A 20,733-nucleotide genomic window follows, 5' to 3' on the forward strand; every position below is an offset into this window, starting at 1 on the left:
ATATATATATATATATATATATATATATATATATATATATATATATATATATATATATATATATATATATATATATATACAAATTTTTTAGCATTGTGTTTATAGTTAATATTATAATTTTATTTCACACAAAACAAAATTTATTTAAATTTTAATATTATATACATAATATATATTTAATATTATTTTTTATGTATTATTTATTTTAATTCTAAAATCCAATAATTTTTTTTACAGGCATGTTATTTTTAATATTTATATACTATTTTTTTATTTTGAACTTCAGCCCAATACCTGAGACTTACAAAAAAAAATCTAAAACTTATCAAAAATGATTAACCTGATTAACAGGTTACCTTTTTAAATCCAGACCATTCAAATAAAATATAATAAATGAAGAGTTCAGATTTACGAATTCACAAGGTGTGCAGCACTCCATACTTAGCAAGGAGCGTTTAAGGATGAGCCAAAACACTTATATAAATCAAACTAATGTCAATATTACATAAATCACCCAAATCAAATAACGTTATATGAATGTCTCAAATCATAATTCTATATAAATCGAATTAAGTTAATTCGAATTATACAATATAGTAGTAAATCGAAACACATTGATTTGAATTACATGGGAACATTGTTTGAAGTAGAGTAAAGTATTGTTTTTATCCCTAACGTTTGGGGTAAGTCTTAAAGTTGTCCCTAACGTTTCAATCGTCCTATTTAAGTCCCTAACATTTCAAAATTGACTCAATGTTGTCCTACCGTTAGGGATCCGTTAATAGAATTGACGGCGGGACAAAATTTAGACGATTTTAAAACGTTAGGGACTTAAATAGGACGAAAACGTTAGGGACAAAAACAATACGTAAAAATAAATTTTAATTTAATTATATCTTTCAATAATATTAATTTTTTACTATAGATAGTATTCAATTATTTTTTAATTACATCTAAATAAATTACATTTAATCACATTACTTTTATTTTAAATAAATTTATTTTTTTATAATTTTAAAAAATTTTGATATATTAGAGACAAAAGGTATAATTTATATTTTATTGTATATATATTATTTTTTTCTTTTCTGCAAGTTTATATACTAGTTATTCTACAAACGTTTTATGATAACTAAAAATCTTTAAGAGTAAAATTATAAAAAATAATTTATTTAAAATAAAAGTAATATGATTAAGTGTAATTTACTTAGATGTGATTAAAAAATAATTGGATACTATGTATAGTAAAAAATTGATATTATTGAAGGATAAAATTAAAATTTATTTTTATGTATCATTTTTGTCCCCAATGTTTTCGTTCTATTTAAGTCCCTAACGTTTCAAAATCGTCTCAATTTTGTCCCGCCGTCAATCCTATTAACGGATCCCTAACGGCAGGACAACATTGAGTCAGTTTTGAAACGTTAGAGACTTAAATAGGACGATTGAAACGTTAGGGACAACTTTGCGACTTACCCAAAACGTTGAGGACAAAAAAGATACTTTACTCTTTGAAGTATAAATCGAATTGGTTAAATTCAAATTATACATTATAGTACTAAATCGAATCAGTGTGATTCGAATTAGTATGGAACAATGTAAACTAAGTCAATTGTTTATTTATTCTATATTAACTTTAAAACATAAATGTCAATAAGGAAGTACCCCATTTGGATTCAAATAAAATATCAAAAAATCAAAACGAATAAGAATGAAAATCCAACTTTTCTGTTTTAGTTCAAATTTCAGAAAATTTACATTTTTATAAACTTATGAATTTAAAAAGGAACATTAAACGATTTCTAAAAATTTATTAAAAATTATTTTTTGACTTATTAGCATCTAAAAAATCATTACCGAGACTTTTGATATTGAAAAAGTTAATATAAAGTATAGCCCTCCAAGGTAGCATAGGAGTTAAAATTTGAATTTTTTTCAGAGTGAAGTAACAGATTGTTATAAATTATAAAATGACCAACTATATTTATACAATATGTAATTTGAAAAATAATTAAAATACAGTATAAATATAGTTAAACAATTAACTTAAAAGTAATAAATATCAATAATCTATTACAAGTAGTAAATCGAATCAAGCTGATTCGATTTATATTGTTCCATACTAATTCGAATCATACTGATTTGATTTAGTACTATAGTGTATAATCGAATTTAGCCAATTCAATTTATATTTCAAACAATAACCCATGTAATTCGAATCAATGTGTTTCGATTGACTGCTATATTGTAAATTCGAATTAACTTAATTCAATTTATATAAAAGTATGATTTGAGTTTTGAGACATTCATATAACATTATTTGATCTGGGTGATTTATGTAATATATATTAGTATTGGTTTAGTTTATACAAGTTTTTTTATCTTTTTTTAATATTAGAACCTAAAATAATCCTTTATATATTTTTTAAAAAAAAGTGAATGATTTAGTGATTCCAACACAAAACAAACATTTTAATTGAATTATAAATAGTTGTACTATAGAAAATATTATAGGTTAGGGACGATTCAAGCACCTTGTGGTTAATATAATATCCACATGACAACATTTGAAATTGAACTAATCTTTTAAGACGTACGATCTTAGAAACAAAATATGAAACACCTTCCAATTGTTGAAGCCAAATATATAAAAGGGTCCATGTATATAGGAGATTAAGCACTAATCCTTACCCATACCAAATACTTAGGGACAAATCAAATCAAATCTAAACCCTCTTAACCTTTTTCATACAAACAAATTAAAAGGCAAGCCCACAAGGCTTAGTGGCTTTCTATGATTATATTGCATTTATCAAATTTTTCTGGTAGAGAATTAGACAGAACCTCCAAAATTAAAAAATTTCAAGTTGTTGCACGTCACTGAAATTAAATGTGCTTGAGTTCTCATATCCACCGGTGTGGCCATTCATATGCAATTATGCATATGTGTGGCCATTTTAATTTGGTTGAAATTATCATAGGTGTTTTCTCATTGAAGATAATCTTGTCGGAGCATTGTTAGATATATAAGTTATGAGTTTTTTAAAATACTGATTTTAATATACTTATTATTCAAATTTGACGGCACAACTGATTAAAATTTTTTTAGTCAAAGTGTCTTAAGGGAATTGGTTAAAAAGATAAAGATAAAAAGTTTAACCTTTTTTTTAATGCATAACAAATTTTATAATTAATTTATAGAATTTATTTTTTATGACTATAAAGGTAAGAGAGTTTTATATAGATAATCAACTGTGTATTATCATATTAATAAAACTAATTAATTTTTAAATTTGTCACTTAAAAAATCATATGAATCATAGTTATTAGAATTGAACCTACAATTAACCCAATAAGAGTATTAAGTTAACGAATTACTGATTCAATTCAATAGATGATTGATTGAACCAGTTGATTCAGTCATAATTAAATAATTATTTAAAATTATATTTTTTTCTTATTATAATAAGTAATTTTTTATTTTGTTTTTGTATTAAATTAATTATTTTTATATTTTAATAATTCATTAGTTTATACCTATTATATATTTTAAGTATTTATTAAAACATAATATTAATATATTTCGTATAACTATGAATAGAAAAAGAGTAAAGTATATTTTTTGTCCAGTTTGTCAAAAATTTTAAAAATACTCATAAATTTTAATTTTTTTCAATTTTATCCTCAATATTTTCGATTTGCATTAATTTTATCCTTATCCTCAAATTCTTCTGGTTAAAATATAGTCAACAACATTTTTTTTTCAATTTTATCCTTTAAGAACTATTTACCATTATCATCAATTTCAAAATATGTTCTTCTCTCCCTCTTTAAACTATTCAAATCCTTGTTGGCGGAATGACGGCATGTTCAGAGTCATTGGGCAATTGGACGGATGGTTCTTAGCACAGCAGCAGCCGCCTATGCATGCCAAACAATAGCTGTGTGCAGGGACTGACAGTGCTGTGGAAGAGCAACGTGCAGGGATCGACGGCGACGTAAAACTCCTGGCAAGGCGGCGGTGTAGTGGAACTTTCAGGAAGAAGAAGAAGAACGCTGCTAAATGTTGAAGAAAAGAGTCTTCAATCTAGATTCGGGTTGGAGAAGGAGGTGCAGAGAGGCAGAAAAAGAAAATGACGCTACAACACAAGGGTGGAATCATAGCAATGGTAGCGATAGTTACCAAGTTTTCAGTCATCAACGACGGTCGAAGTCTTGCATCCAAGGACGACAGATGTATTAGAGGTAGCATCTGGGCGAGAATCTCAACAGTGGTGTCGTGTCATCATCGACAAACCTGGTCCCCCCACCGATTGGCAACGACGGAGACCAACGGCTGAGGCGATAGGGAAAATGCTGGAAGCAAGGGCGCGCGATGAATGATCTTCTTTGAAGCACAGTAGCGACGGCCATGGAGAAGGGAAGGAGAGGCCTCGTCTTGTAGTGTCTGCTAGGTCGGGTTGGGGCTGGGGGTTCTGTAACACCACATTACCCTAAGTCTTACCTCTAGCCGTAAAGCGAAGGATAACAAGACGTTACGACAGTTCTAAAGCTTAATATATATATATAACTAGAAGCCCAATGAAAGAGTAAAGCTCAAAGTCGTTTAAAGCGGAATTACAAAACGCGAAGCATTCACACACGATAACTAAACGCGTAGGTATGAACAGAACAAGACATAATACATTTAAAATTTTGTAGATAGCTCCAGGATACATAAGGTAATAATTAAAATAAACAAGATACATACAAGCCTCTAAGGCTAGTCAAATTGGAATACAATAGAGTTTTAGAAGTCTTAAACAGCTTATACAACTTATCTCTCAAATAAAGCCTCTAAGGCCATAAAGTCTAAAATAAAAATGTGAAAGAAAATACTACAACAAATAATCAAAATACAAAAGAGTGCATAAACTAAGATCTTCCGCTCCGTCACCATCTCGTAACTCATCGAGGTGGGTTACGACCTGCATATGAAAAACAACAACATATGGTATGAGAACCAGAGGTTCTCAGTATGGTAACAGTGCCCAATATGTAAGATGTAAGGTTTCGGGATGCCAAAGACAATTCTAGAACTTCACATCACAAATATTCAAGCTTAACCAAAAAAAAAAAAAAAAAAACTTAAACCATAAACCAAAATAGGGTTATCTAAACTTAGGGAATTTCTAACTAAAACTAGTCACACCGCTATATCCCACAGCCTTAACTAACCTAACTTCCGCGCGATCCCATCACCGCCGCCTACCTGACCTCCTCAGCACCAAACAATCACAGATAATACAAGCAAGTAAAACACAAGTAATATACATATATAGCAGGTAATTCAACTAACATTTAGGCATGTTATTCAAATAGGCATAATTCAAGTAATCAAAGCAAGCAAGCATATAGAAGATGCATATGATGAATGTCTATCCTATATGGCTCGTGATATCACTTGTCGGTTCAAAATGCCAACCCGACACATCCCCGGTGATGTTGCTTTTCTGTCACGACCAGGGATATAGTGCCATGCTCACTCTTATGTTATCTTGCGCCTCGCGAGTTATAGTGCCCGACACACTCTTTTGAGTTATAGTGTCTAAGTTCACTCTAGCAGCAAAAAGGTTATGTGAGCGGGAGACTGCCATAGCCCTCATATCTCAACGTAGACGGGAGACTGCCTCAACTCCTACGCTGGCACCGCTACCTCACACAAGTGGGAGACTGCTACAACCCTCACATCCGAACATAGGTGGGAGACTACCACAATCCCTACGATGGAGAACAATGCATGTCACAAACACATAATCCATCTCAGAGGCCACTGCTTATAGCACACTTCTGTTTATACTCATTCCATTAACCATAATCATTCATCAATATATCAAGTTCATCATCAACCTAGCTCCCCATTAGTTAACAAGACGAAAACACCCAACAGACATACCAAGCCTAAGTCACCGTCTTCTAAAACCCGTACATAAATCTATTAATCTCAAACATAAATCTATCTATACTAGTCTTAGGGCCTAATTACTATCCACAAGTCTTAAGGAAAAGTTAAAGAAGTTTGAAAAACTAGGGAACACTTAAAAGTGAAGAAAAACACATTTTCAACAAAACAGCGGTTGTGCGTACGCACACCCCTATCATGCGTACGCATATGTTGAAAAAGGTACGTTCGCGTACGCATACCTGGGCCGCGTACGCAGGAGTGCTAGATAGAGGCCACCATCCGCGTATGAGGCATGGTTCCGCGTATGCATGTATATCAGAATCTAGAAAAATTAAGTTGCAGAAATTTCAGTTTTAGATCCCAAACTTTAAACGTTCATAATTTTCCCTACAAAACTCTATTTTTCTCAAACTATATATCAATTTAAAGCTCTTTAAATCATCTTTAATTTAAAGTAATTTTCAACAAATTTTAAAAATTGAGGCTCAAGTTATGATCTGACAAAGTTCACCAAAAATTAAATTTTACACAAAACATCAAAGTTCTCTACTTTCCAAATTCCCTAACCAAAACAAACCAAAACATACCCAATCATCATAAAACACCACCACACACAATAACTTACCATTTCATATCATTTCCATCAATTTCAACCTCTATCCCACTCATTCTCTTCTAACTCTTCCCACCACAAATCCAATACAATTCACAACTTCCAAATCAAAATATCAATATTAACCAATTTGCACAATCCAACCACTCATAAACCTCATCCATCCTATGACATCTTCAATCCTCATAAATTATATCATTCAACACTAATATCAATACTCAATATCACTCATTAACAATAACATCATAGTATCATCAAAATCATCACATTCATCAAAATCAACATACATCATCAATTCACAATTTTTAACAACCAATCCAATCCTATCCTAAGGTCCATTAGCCTAAGTGTCAATAAATATTACATATTACATAAAGGAAACTGAAACTATACTTTGGCCGATTCCTAAAATGCACCAAACACCAAAACGAAGCCACCAAGCTCGATCCAAAAGTCTCAAACCAACTCCGATAAACACCAAAACTCAATCTAACATCATACAACATACCAACATCAAACTTAGGTTTTACAAAAATAACTAAACACAAGGGTTCAGTGAGATCTTACCTTACCCAACGAGATTAGGGACAAAACCTAATAATATTATAATGCTAGATCACCCCTAAACAAACAAAATTACAAAATCTACTCAAAAACCAAACATAAAAATGCGAAAATGTTAGGGCAGAAAATTGGAGTACAAGTTTTGAGTTCCTACCTACAAACCTTAGTTAGAAATGATGGACTCAGCGAGAACTTCGCATGACCGTAAACGGCTCGTCAATTGGAGTATCGTAGCTCAAGATACAAGCAAAAGAATGAAGAAGTGAATAGTGTTTTTGTTTTTTTGCTCTCCTCTCTCACTCTCACTCTCACCGTGCTCCCTCTCTTGGCTGCAAGGAATGAGCTGAAATGCTCATTAATGAGGGTTATATATATTAGACTTGGGTCCAACTTGAGCCCGGTCCAACCCGTTAGTGTTTTTGGCCCGTTTGACTCAATTTTGGGCCAAACCTTTAGAATTAGTGCTCGATTTTTAATTCTAAATTATTTTTGTCATTTCAAAATAATAAATTAAATTTTTAAAATCTTATTTTTCTCAATACGCGCTTCCGGTCAGACTAGAATTGGTACTTCTGGCTTAAGTGCCGGTACGCATTTTTACAACAAATTTTCGTAAAATATACATTTTCCCACTCAGAAAAATTCATTGAATTCAAATTTTACCTTTATATTTTCAAATTAAGATGTCTAATTTTTCAAACCGATTCTGTGCAGTTAAAATTATTATTTTATTAAAGCGGTTAAATCGGTTCTTATAGGTTCTGTCGGTTCGGGATCCTCGACACTAGGATGAGGCCGAAGACAAAGAACTTCGACGATTCTGGCATGCCTCTGGTTCCCACAAGGTGGCGCAAACAATGTGAGCTCACTTCGAATTTCGATCCATCCCTCTATAACAGAAAGCTCATCGGAGCCGGGATTTTTTCCAAAGGCTACTTATTGTCCTCCGACGGCAGTTACATGGTTAGGGAGAAGGACCAAGGGTCTCCACACGACCATGAAGGACATGGAGGATTTGAGGAGGGATGTTTTGAAGAGAGAGAAGAACATATTTTAAAAATGATGATGATGGTGAATAGTCTTTTAAAGGATAAAATTAAAAAAAAATGTTGTTGACTATATTTTGATCAAAAAAATTTGAAGAAAGGAATAAAATTGTTGCAAATCGAATAGAAGATATTAAGAATAAAATCAAAACAAATTAAAATTAAGAGTATTTTTAAAATTTTTGACAAATTTTAAGAATAAAAAATATATTTTATTTATAAAAAAAATATGTTATGAATTATAAATATTTTTAATTTATAATTTTTTTAATAAAATTTAATATTTGTCTTAATAATTATGTATAGTTAAAAATATAATTAATTTAAAAATGAATATAAAATTAAAATTAAATAAATATGAAAAATTACATCTAACTGCAAATTTTAGATAATATGTATTAATTAGCATATATATTGGTAAAAGCAAACTTAGTAATAAGCTTTCCAAAACTTCTCTGCCTCCAAGCTGCAAGTTCAGATAGTACACTTTTCCTAATTAAAATTAAGGGGGTTTTAAATCTAAATCGATCTAAATTAAATCGTTTATTAAATTCAATTCAAATTGAAAATTGATTAAAAACACATTAATTTAGATTTGATTAGATTTTATTTTTTATAAACTTCATGGATCAGATCGAATTTCAAATCTACTTCTCATAATCGATCCAATCCAATTTAATCTAAACCGCACAATATATTATAATATTATTATTTTATTATTATATTTATAATTTTACTTATAATATGTTCAATTTATTATATATTTTTATATATTTATATATTATTATTATTTAATAAATATTTTATGTTTAAAATGAGATTTATTTTATATTAATTAACCTATAATTTTATTTTTATTATGTTATTATTAATTTTTTAAGATATATATTATTGAGACTTGTTATTTCATTATTAATTATTTAAAATTTGATACTGAAACTTGTTATGTATTTAATTTTTTTAATTTATAAAATTACAAATCCAATCCAAATCGTACCGCAAGTAAAATTAGTATTCGAATCAAATAATTTTTTGCTCAAAACCGATTTAAACTGCACCACGAACACCCCTAATTAAAATAATATTAGGTAATTAATTTTTTCAGTCTAATATTTTAAAATGATTTTATTTGTTTTAAATTTTAAATTTTAAATCTTAAATTTTAAATTATAAAATTAAATATTAAAATTGACGACTAATATTAATTAACTTAAACTTCATTCACATAATTTTTTTAATTGTTAATGTCAGCATTAAATACCCTTGTTAACCCGCTTTCCCCCACCTTGGAAATTAAAAAAAAAAAAAAAAAAAAAAAAAAAAAAAAAAAAAAACCATGTTAGTTTTCTATTTATATTTCTTCTGGAATTTATTATTTAATTCTCATTTCACATGCACCTCTAAAACCCCATCAAATACACGTTTCAAATTCCAAGTCCATGACGGTCCCCACATAGCATGGTCCACATTTTCCTACACCCATACCTCTGACCTCTCCTCTTTAAATTTCTCTTTCAATATCATGTCCGGTGATTAAAAATTAAAATTAAAATTTTAAATTTTGAATATAAAATTTTAATTTTTTTTTATTGAAAATACAAAAAATTAAAATTTTTAAAATAAAAACTAAAACCTTAATAAATTTTTTTGGTGACATTTTATTAAGTGTTTTTTGTAATCAGTCAAAGATTTTATTTTATGATTATTTATAGGATAAAAATATATATTAAAACTTAGGTAGATAAAGATTTACTTGAAGAAGGAACATACAGAACAAATAAAATATTTCTACTAAAAAATAACACTAAGAATGTTATAGAGACAATTTTTATATTTTTCTATTTCTACAATAAAACATACAAAAAATTTGTATTGAAATAAAAAATCAATACTAGTATGACATAGAATTGTATATATATGAGGTTGAGATGAAATTAGAACCTTAGAAATAAAGAAAGCCTAGTAGTAACTGAAACTATTGTAGCAAAAGAAGAATAACAACACATAGAAATAAACAATGATGATGAATGATAGCCCACAGGAATGGCCAGAACCTATAATCAGGGTTCAATCCTTGTCTGAAAGCATCAAAGGTTCAAACTCAATCCCTGAAAGGTATATCAAACCCATAAGTGAGCGTCCAAATTCCAATAATAATATGATTAGTGATGATGATTGCATCAACATACCAATCATTGATCTAAAGGGTGTGTATAGTGAGGACCCAAAAATAAGAGCCTTAACACTTAACAAGATTTCAGAGGCTTGTAAAGAGTGGGGGTTCTTCCAAGTGGTGAACCATGGTGTTAGCCATGAATTGATGGACATGGCAAGAGAAACATGGAGGAAGTTCTTCCACATGCCCATGGAGGAGAAGCAGAAGTATGCAAACTCTCCAAAGACATATGAAGGTTATGGAAGCAGATTAGGGGTGGAGAAGGGTGCAATTCTTGATTGGAGTGATTATTATTATCTTCATTTTCTTCCATTCAACTTGAAGGACTTTAATAAATGGCCTTCTCACCCTCCTTCTTGCAGGTTTCTTTTCTTCTCTTTTTTATATATAGACTCTTTCATTCATTCTTAACAAATTAAAACAAGGTGAAAACTCAGGTAGAGTCGGCTTCACGTGAAGTTCATACCTGATAACCGTTAGATGATTTGACTGATTTGATTAAATTTTCATCTAACGACTCTCAGATATCAACTTCAGGTGAAGACTTCACCTTAAAACAAATACAAAGGATATATCTTTTTAATTTTTTTTACATGTAGTAATTAATTTGTGTATGCATGTTAGGATGCTATTATTAGTATAGATTTTGGTGTTTAGACCCCACAAATTAAAGTACAAACACATGCCTAGCTAGCCCACTGGAGTCTTTTGGAACAAATTAAAGACAATGGTTTCGTAGAAGTTAATAAAATCCAAAAACCCCCAATCATCAACTACTTTTTGTGTCTACACTTTTCTATAAATTCTTTTACTTTTGGTTGGTTCATATATATTATAGATGACGATGGTTTATATCCGCGGTAGTTAATTATATGGTTAAAGATATAATTATTTATATATTTTTTTATTGATGTAAATTTTTAAAATAAATAATTTTATATGATTATCAAAGATTTTTACATAAAGAAAAAACATGTTAAAGATATAATCTTGTTAATTTAATTTTTTATTGGATAAATACTCATATAATAACACTTGTATAAATAGAAATATGTTAATAATATAATAAATCCAAAATCATATGTGTAAAGGGAAGTGGTAGATGAGTATGGAAGAGAGTTGGTGAATCTATGTGGGAGGTTGATGAAGGTGCTATCAAAAAACCTTGGATTAGAAGAGGAGTGTCTTCAAAATGGTTTTGGTGGAGAAGACATAGGAGCATGTTTAAGGGTGAATTTCTACCCAAAGTGTCCAAGGCCAGAGTTGACTTTGGGTCTCTCATCACACTCAGACCCAGGTGGCATCACTCTCTTGCTCCCTGATCATAATATTCCAGGCCTTCAAGTTCGTAGAGGCCATTCTTGGATCACTGTCAAGCCTTCTCCTCATGCCTTCATTGTCAATATTGGAGACCAAATTCAGGTTATTATTCTTTTTATTTCTCTAAGTTATTATATATTCTTTTCATTAAATCAAATCGAGTGTTCAGCTCACTCATCCGTTTAAATAAATGTCAAAAATTTAAATCCCACTTTGTGTATGTAGTATTCTATTAGCCAGTGAGACAGCGATAAACTTTAGCTTTAAAAGGAAGTTAGATTCGCGACAAATTTTAACCAAAAAAAATTTCAAATGTCTTACTTAAACATTTTCAATTTTTTAGATAAATATAATTTTTTTTGGTAACTAAAAGATTTAAAATTTGATCATTATTAATCTATTTTTCTAAATAACTATTATAAATTTGTTAATTATAAAAAATATGTATGTTATCATCATACCATAAAATCTTAAAAGACTATTGTTGTTATATCATATTTTTTTGTTTTTATTATATCGTCCAGAACCCTTTTATTAAAAAACTAACACTAGAATTCTTTTACTATAATTAAACAAAAAGTTTTACATATTCGTGATAAATGAATTTGTCACGTGGAGGGGGGCACTTGAACTTAGTTGAGGCATTTTGATTATTTTATTTATTTTGTTCCTTGTCATTTTTTCCATCTTGTGGTTGTTGCCTTCACATTATTGTAGCTGTTGTGTGTGTATATAATTTACTATTAAATTATTTAATTTTATGAATAGTTAATAGGACTGTGAGCATGTGTGTGTACATCTACTAACATATGATTTCTCATGATTCTCTATGAGTAATACAATTAAAAAACTTAACTATTATATTATCTGCTGATCTCTCATGAAATTATATAATATTTAATGATTATTATATTCAGTGATTCTACAAAGCTATCCAATATTATTATATTTACAAGGATATTTCATGGAATATTATAAGGTTATATATTAGATCTAATATCATCTAAATGTAAGAAAAATTAAGGTATGTTTTCTTCAATCAAAATATTTACGTGTAATATATCATAATCAAAAAGAATATCAGTATACAATATATATTTCTTTTAAAATAGCTTCTAAAAGAAAGTAAGTCTACATATAAAAATATTACTTCTCTTTTTTTTTTTTTCTTCTTTCGGCTAGAAGTGAGATATTCAAGATTATATTATTTTAGTTTGCATCTCTGACATCAGAAGGTTAAAGGCATCAAGTATATATATAAAAAGATTTATACTTTAAGTTAAGCTCTTTTGTGCTTTTACATGCCTTTCTACTATGTAGGTTATTAGTGACAGTGAAGTAATTGTGTAATCTTATATATAATTGCAACCAATTATATAATTGAGAACTAGATTTTCTACTAAAAGAGTGCAATTTAAATATGGAGTAGGGTTTACAAGGTAGGTGGGAATAATCTATCTTTATTTGTGTAAAACTAAATAAACCTAACATGCAAATGAAGGCTTAATAATAAATTAATAATGGATGCATGAGTTGTTATTCCTGTACGCAAATACAAATAATAATAAGAAGAAGAAGTTAGCTACCCACGTGGCCACATGTGATAGGATGTGAGTGATTATTTTTATATATTGAGTAATGCTACATGTACACTAAAATTAGTTTCTAAAATCAGCCACTAATATAAAATACATATTGGAATATAAATACACATTGAAAATAAATTAAATTATATATGTATTTATATACAAATGTATTAGTGGCTGATTTTAATGATTAATTTTAGTGTACAAATAACATTTTTGTATAAATTTTGTTGGTTACCGTTGTAAACTGGAAAGGCTGGATCCCAACCAAAAACTATATGAAAAAATAGACTAATTTATGTATTTAATTATGTATGCAATAATTCTGAGTTTATTTTTCAATGTTGATTTATAAGACTACTTATTATATATTAAAAAAATTAAAAAAATCTTAATTTATCTTTTCGATTATCCTCCAAATTTTAAATAAAAAAGTTGTTTGAATTTTTTTTACTTTTTTATGTTTTCCAAAAAAATATGTATTTAGATTTTTACTTAATTATTTAAATATTAAAAAATAATTAAGTGGATGAATTAGAATTTTCAATCATTTCTCTTATATATTTACTTAAATAATGACTCTAATTTATTTATTTATTAATTAATATTTAGGATTTATAATTTGGAGTTTAAATGTGATCAATTGATCATTGATGGATATTATTAGCTTGTCAATATGAAACTCATCATACACAATTTTAATTTTTTTTTTTTTTTTGACAAGGTTCTAAGCAATGGAATTTACAAGAGTGTAGAGCACAGAGTAATTGTAAATTCAAATGAAGAGAGGGTTTCCTTAGCGTTCTTCTACAACCCTAAAAGTGACATACCCATTGAACCAGTGAAGGAATTGGTGACCAAAGAAAGACCTTCACTCTACAAGGCCATGACCTATGAAAAATACAGGCTCTTCATTAGATTGAAAGGACCTTGTGGAAAATCTCATCTTGAATCTTTAAAGTCTCCACCACCATCAACAAACTAAATGCATAAATAATTTCTTTATTAATCAATCATTGTATGATCACATGTTAACTGCCCTTAATTAGCTTCTATGGTAATTGTGTTGTAATATATATTATATGTAAAGAATTGTGTCATATATATATATATATATATATATATATATATATATATATATAATGTGATGATATTTTATATATAGATATTATTAGAACAGTTCAGATATAACTAACGTAACTAAATTATACAAGTATTTATACAAATATGAATAAAATTATTTAAAAATATAATGGTGAGATTTTTCTGTCCTTTTGATTATTTTGGTTATTGATTATTCTGTTAAAAATATATACACGATGTGATAAATGTTAATACGCTATGAAAAAAAGTAAGGAGTATAGTACTTTTTGAAAATTAATTTATTATTAAAAAGAAAAAATAATAGTAAATAAAATATTTAAAAAATTTTAAATTATAAATTTTAAATTTTAAATCTAGATGGTTATATAGAATATAATAGATGAAGAGTTAATATTTATTTAGTTAATAAAAAATGCAACATTATTTAGTTAGTAAACGTGAGCGTTTAAAGATATAAATGATATCAACGGTTAATTATTATGGTATTTATAAAATATTTTTTAATGAATATATATATATCTATCTATCTCAACAGAATATCTATCTATAATAATTTTCAATTGTGGAATGCTTATAGATAGTTGACCTACAAAGTGAGGGTTCGAATCAGAGATTATCGGATGAAGATATAGAAATGATTGGACCACAGTGTTACTGTTACTTAACAAGAGAGTTCACTGATAGTTAGTTAGAGAAAACTGATTAGAGTAGTTAGATATTTATGCTACTAGCTGTGTATAAATATAAGAAGATCAGTTATGTAAAAGAGTAATTCATCATTTTAACACAAGTATATATTTTCACTCCTTCTCTCTGGTTTTTCTATCCTCTGCATTTTTTCTCTGTTCTCATGCGCAACCTTCAACATGGTGCGGTGAACGATTGTGATCTTCGATTCACGAACATCAATCGTGGTTGGAGAGAGATGATGGATTCAAATTCCTCTTCAAGACTGATTTCTCTTAGTTCGAGTTCTCTTCAAGCATTCTAATTTCTCTTTCAAGATACTTCGATTTCCGATCTCATCTCTTTCTGCAATTTCTTCTTCGATCTCCAATTTCTCCTTCTCCGATCCTACAACTTCTTCTCCTCTTTCGAACTCACACCGCAGAGCTTGATGAGAGCCTAATGGCTTCCTAGTTCGACGAGTCATATCGAAGCAATTAGGTGTTCCGATCAACGAGATTGAAAGAGGAAGGTTCAGATCTGTGCACCAGATCCACAGTTTCCGTCATTATGAGTTCCGATTCAAGTTCTAGCGGAGTGCAATTTCCCACCATGGACGCAACTCAGTTTGCTGCATTCTTCAATCAAATCGCCGCGATCCAACCGCACATCAGCAAAAGTGCGAATCCGAGTCAAGATCCTACAAATTCGTACTTCATTCTCCCATATGAGAGTCCAAGTATACCTCTCACTTCTGTTGTTTTGACTGGATCGAACTATGGAGCCTGGAGTAGAGCTATGCTGTTAGCTCTCAAATCGAAAAATAAGCTGAAATTCATAGATGGTAGTATTGAGAAACCGGATAGCTCAGATCCACTGTTTGAGGCGTGGGAGAGGTGCAACACATATGTCGTTGGTTGGCTTAACCTCTCACTAAGTCCAGATATCTACCAAAGTGTTTTGTGGAACAATCTAGCCTATGAGATATGGGATGAGCTAAAGCATAGATATTATCAGGGGGACAAATTTCGAGTGGCTGAATTATATGAGGAAGTGTATGCACTCAGGCAAGGAGACATGAATGTGACGAATTACTATACCAAGCTCAAGTCAATTTGGGAAGAAATCAACAATTTTAGAATCTTGCCACAATGTAACTGTGACAAAAGGTGTTCGTGCGCCTTATCCATAATTAGAAAGCAAAGAGAGGAAGATAAGGTGACAAAGTTTCTTCGAGGTTTAAATGATCAACACTCCACCATTCGATCACAAATGATGCTCATGGATAGTTTACCAAATCTGAATGCGGTCTTTGCTATGATCACGCAGCAAGAACGGCAGTTTCTCAGTCCTGACTCTACCTCGGACATTAAGGTTTTGGCTAACTCTGCTCATCCCTTGAACACTGCGTTGTCTTCGCTAGGTAGAGGGAGAGGGAGAAGCAGAGGAGGTAGATTTCAGCCTGGGAGAGGACAAGGTGGCAGAAGCAGGCTGCAGTGCACCTTTTGCAACAAGACTGGACATGGTGTTGATACCTGTTATAAGAAACACGGGTTCCCCCCAATTTTAGACAACGATATGAATATTCCAACTCTCAAAACACTGGCACACCAGTCCTCAATTGCATCTCAACAAATGCAGGTACTGAGGGTATTAATGATGAACTCAGTACCAGTCAAGGCCAATTGGGAGCGAGTGAAATCACAGGGGCTGGATTCACTCCAGATCAAAGGGAAGCCCTACTAGCTCTACTTAGCAACCAAGAGGTCAAGCATATCCATAGTGTCAGCCAGATTACAATACAACCTCAGCCATCACCTCATCAAGGTAGAATGGTTCATCTTTTGCATTTCAATTCTCACATACAGGCTCTAGATGTATGCATTCAAAAGCATAAATCCTGGGTAATAGACACTGGTGCCACGGACCATGTCTCATATAACATCAAAGATTTCAAAGATTTTCGAAAAATTGAACCAATAATTGTTAGATTACCCAATGGTGCTGGTGCACGAAATTGTGATCCCTGGTAATGGCTCCAAAAACTTGGTGCTCTAATCTTAATTTATAATATGTCACAACTTCGATACAACTAACCAGCAAGTACACTGGGTCGTCCAAGTAATAAAACCTTACGTGAGTAAGGGTCGATCCTACAGAGATTGTTGGTATGAAGCAAGCTATGATCATCTTGTAAATCTCAGTCAGGCGGATATCAATTGGTTATGGAGTTTTCGAATAATAATAATAAATAAACAGAAAATAAAGATAGAAATACTTATGTAATTCATTGGTGAGAATTTCAGATAAACGTATAGAGATGCTTTCGTTCCTCTGAACCTCTGCTTTCCTGCTGTCTCCATCCAACCAGTCCTACTCCTTTCCATGGCAAGCTTTATATAGGGCATCACCGTTGTCAATGGCTACATCTCATCCTCTCTGTGAAAAAGGTCCAAATGCTCTGTCACGGCACGGCTAATCATCTGGAGGTTCTCGATCATACTGGAATAGGATTCACCCTCCTTTTGCGTCTGTCACTACGCCCAGCACTCGCAAGTTTGAAGTTCGTCACAGCCATCCCTTCTCAGATCCTACTCGGAATACCACAGACAAGGTTTAGACTTTCCGAATCTCAGGAATGGCCATCCATGGGTTCTAACTTATACCACGAAGATTCTAATATCTCGGACTCGGTCCCCTATATTAGATATCCAAGAGATATCCATTCAATCTAAGGTAGAACGGAAGTGGTTGTCAGGCACGCGTTCATGAGGGAATGATGATGACTGTCACGATCATCACATCCATCATATTGAAGTGCGAATGAATATCTTAAAAGCGGAAAAAGTTGAATTGAATAGAAAAACAGTAGTACTTTGCATTAATCTTTGAGGAACAGCAGAGCTCCACACCTTAATCTATGGAGTGCAGAAACTCTACCATTGTAAATACATAAGTAATGAAGGTTCAGGCATGGCCGAATGGCCAGCCCCCAAACGTGATCAATAGATCAAAAGATAATCCAAAGATGATCCGAAGATGAAACTAAAGATGTAAATACAATAGTAAAAAGTCCTATTTATACTAGACTAGCTACTAGGGTTTACAGAAGTAAGTAATTGATGCAGAAATTCACTTCCGGGGCCCACTTGGTGTGTGCTTGGGCTGAGCATGAAGCTTTCACATGTAGAGGCTTCTTTTGGAGTTGAACGCCAAGTTGTAACGTGTTTTTGCCGTTCAACTCTGGTTCGTGACGTGTTTCTGGCGTTTAACTCCAGACTACAGCGTAGAACTGGCGTTCAACGCCCTTTTGCGTCGTCTAAACTTGGGCAAAGTATGGACTATTATATATTGCTGGAAATCCCTGGATGTCTACTTTCTAACGCCGTTGAGAGCGCGCCATTTGGAGTTTGGTAGCTCCAGAAAATCCACTTTGAGTGCAGGGAGGTCAGAATCCAACAGCATCAGCAGTCCTTCTTCAACCTCTGAATCTGATTTTTGCTCAAGTCCCTCAATTTCAGCCAGAAAATACCTAAAATCACAGAAAAACACACAAACTCATAGTAAAGTCCAGAAATGTGAATTTAACATAAAAACTAATGAAAACATCCCTAAAAGTAACTAGATCCTACTAAAAACATACTAAAAACAATGCCAAAAAGCGTATAAATTATCCAGGATGGTCCATTCTGAAAGCATGTCAGAAGGACACTTTTTGGTCAGTTGCTTGTATCTCTCCCAAGCTTCATAGAGGGATTCACCTTCTTTCTGTCTGAAGGTTTGAACATCCACTCTAAGCTTACTAAGCTTTTGAGGAGGAAAGAACTTGGCTAAGAAAGCCTTGACCAGCTTATCCCAAGAGTTCAGGCTATCCTTAGGTTGAGAGTCCAACCATATTCTAGCTCTGTCTCTCACAGCAAAAGGGAAAAGCATGAGCCTGTAGACTTCAGGATCTACTCCATTAGTCTTAACAGTATCACATATCTGCAAGAATTCAGTTAAGAACTGAAAAGAATCTTCAGATGGAAATCCATAAAACTTGCAGTCTTGTTGCATCAGAGAAACTAGTTGAGGCTTAAGCTCAAAATTGTTTGCTCCAATGGCAGGGATGGAGATGCTTCTTCCATGTAATTTAGAATTAGGTGCAGTAAAGTCACCAAGCATCCTCCTTGCATTATTATTTTCGGCTGCCATCTCCTCTTCTTGTTCGAAAATTCCTGTAAGGTTGTCTCTGGATTGTTGTATTTTAACTTCTCTTAGTTTCCTTTTCAGAGTCCTTTCAGGTTCAGGATCTGCTTCAACAAGAATGTTATTGTCCTTGCTCCTGCTCATATGAAAAAGAAGGGGACAGAAAATAATAATAGGGATCCTCTTTGCCTCAGTAGAGGGAGGTTTCTTTGTGTGAGTAGAAGAAGAAAGGGAATAAGAGTGAAGAAGAATGGATAATCCAAACACAAGGGTGAGGATAGGAGCAGTGATTTGAGATGAAGAGAAGTGTTAGTAAATGAATAAATAAATAGAAGGAGATGGGAGAGAGAGAATTTCGAAAATAATTTTTGAAAAGGAGTTAATGATTTTTGAAAATTAAGATAAAATTAAAATTAAAATTAAAAATTGAAACAATTAATTAATTAAAAAGAATTTTTGAAAAAGAGGGAGGTATTTTCGAAAATTAGAGAGGGAAGAATAGTTAGGTGGTTTTGAAAAAGATAAGAAACAAACAAAAAGTCAATTAGTTAGTTGAAAAAGATTTGAAAATCAATTTTAAAAAGATAAGAGATAAGAAGTTAGAAAAGATATTTTAAAATCAAATTTTTGAAAAAGATATGATTTAAAAAGATATGATAGAAAGATATGATTAAAATTAGTTTTGAAAAAGATTTGAATTTTAAAATCAAAATTAATGACTTGACTCACAAGTAATCACAAGATATGATTCTAGAACTTAAAGTTTGAATCTTTCTTAACAAGCAAGTAACAAACTTGAAATTTTTGAATCAAAACATTAATTGTTGATAATATTTTCGAAAATTATGAGATAAAATTAAGAAAAAGATTTTTAAAAAATATTTTTAAAATTTCCGAAAATAAATAAGATAAATTGAAAAAGATTTGATTTTTGAAAAAGATTTTGAAAAGATAAGATTTTCAAATTGAAAATTTGATTTGACTCATAAGGAACAACTAGATTTTTTAAAAATTTTGAACAAGTCAATCCAAATTTTCGAAATTTATGAGTAAAAAGGGGAAGATATTTTTTTAATTATGAGAGAGAAAAACATAAAAAATGACTCACAACATGAAAATTATGAATCAAAATACATGATGCATGCAAGAACACTATGAATGTCAAGATGAACACCAAGAACACTTTGAAGATCAAGATGAACATCAAGACTTATTTTTGAAAATTTTTAATGAAAGAAAAACATGCAAGACACCAAACTTAGAAATTTTCAAACTTTAGAAACTAACAAATTAAAAATGCATATGAAAAATAAGAAAAGACACAAAACAAGAAAACATCAAGATCAAACAAGAAGACTTTCCAAGAACAACTTGAAGATCATGAAGAACACTATGAATGCATGAATTTTCGAAAAATGCATAAATTTTTAGAAAAAATGCAATTGACACCAAACTTAAAAATTGACTCTAGACTTAAACAAGAAACAGAAAATATTTTTGATTTTATGATTTTATAAATTTTTTTT

The 20,733-nt window shown here is 30.9% G+C and overlaps 1 protein-coding gene and 1 non-coding gene across 2 annotated transcripts; both read left to right on the top strand.

Annotated features, from left to right (window-relative positions):
• The first annotated feature begins 10,114 nt into the window (after positions 1-10,114).
• On the top strand, positions 10,115-14,333 carry LOC107608182 (jasmonate-induced oxygenase 2). The gene is made up of 3 exons (XM_088492616.1): positions 10,115-10,705; positions 11,435-11,765; positions 13,974-14,333. The coding sequence occupies exons 1-3, from the start codon at positions 10,185-10,187 to the stop codon at positions 14,232-14,234; spliced, it is 1,113 nt and encodes a 370-aa protein (XP_088348742.1). The 5' UTR covers positions 10,115-10,184; the 3' UTR covers positions 14,235-14,333.
• Positions 14,334-18,712: 4,379 nt separating this feature from the next.
• LOC148550314 (small nucleolar RNA R71) lies at positions 18,713-18,820 on the top strand. The gene has a single exon (XR_015893135.1). It is a non-coding gene; the product is annotated as a small nucleolar RNA R71 (small nucleolar RNA).
• The last annotated feature ends 1,913 nt before the right edge of the window (positions 18,821-20,733 follow it).

This window comes from Arachis ipaensis, chromosome B7, assembly GCF_059453495.1.
Source record: "Arachis ipaensis isolate K30076 ecotype BB chromosome B7, ASM5945349v1, whole genome shotgun sequence".
Classification (NCBI taxonomy): domain Eukaryota; kingdom Viridiplantae; phylum Streptophyta; class Magnoliopsida; order Fabales; family Fabaceae; genus Arachis; species Arachis ipaensis.

Excerpts from the sequence above, each read along its gene's own strand:
- LOC107608182 (XM_088492616.1), top strand. The coding sequence starts at position 10,185 with ATGATGATGAATGATAGCCCACAGGAATGGCCAGAACCTATAATCAGG. Across the intron at positions 10,706-11,434 it reads TCTCACCCTCCTTCTTGCAG|GGAAGTGGTAGATGAGTATG; the intron begins GTTTCTTTTCTT and ends ATATGTGTAAAG. Across the intron at positions 11,766-13,973 it reads ATATTGGAGACCAAATTCAG|GTTCTAAGCAATGGAATTTA; the intron begins GTTATTATTCTT and ends TTTTTTGACAAG.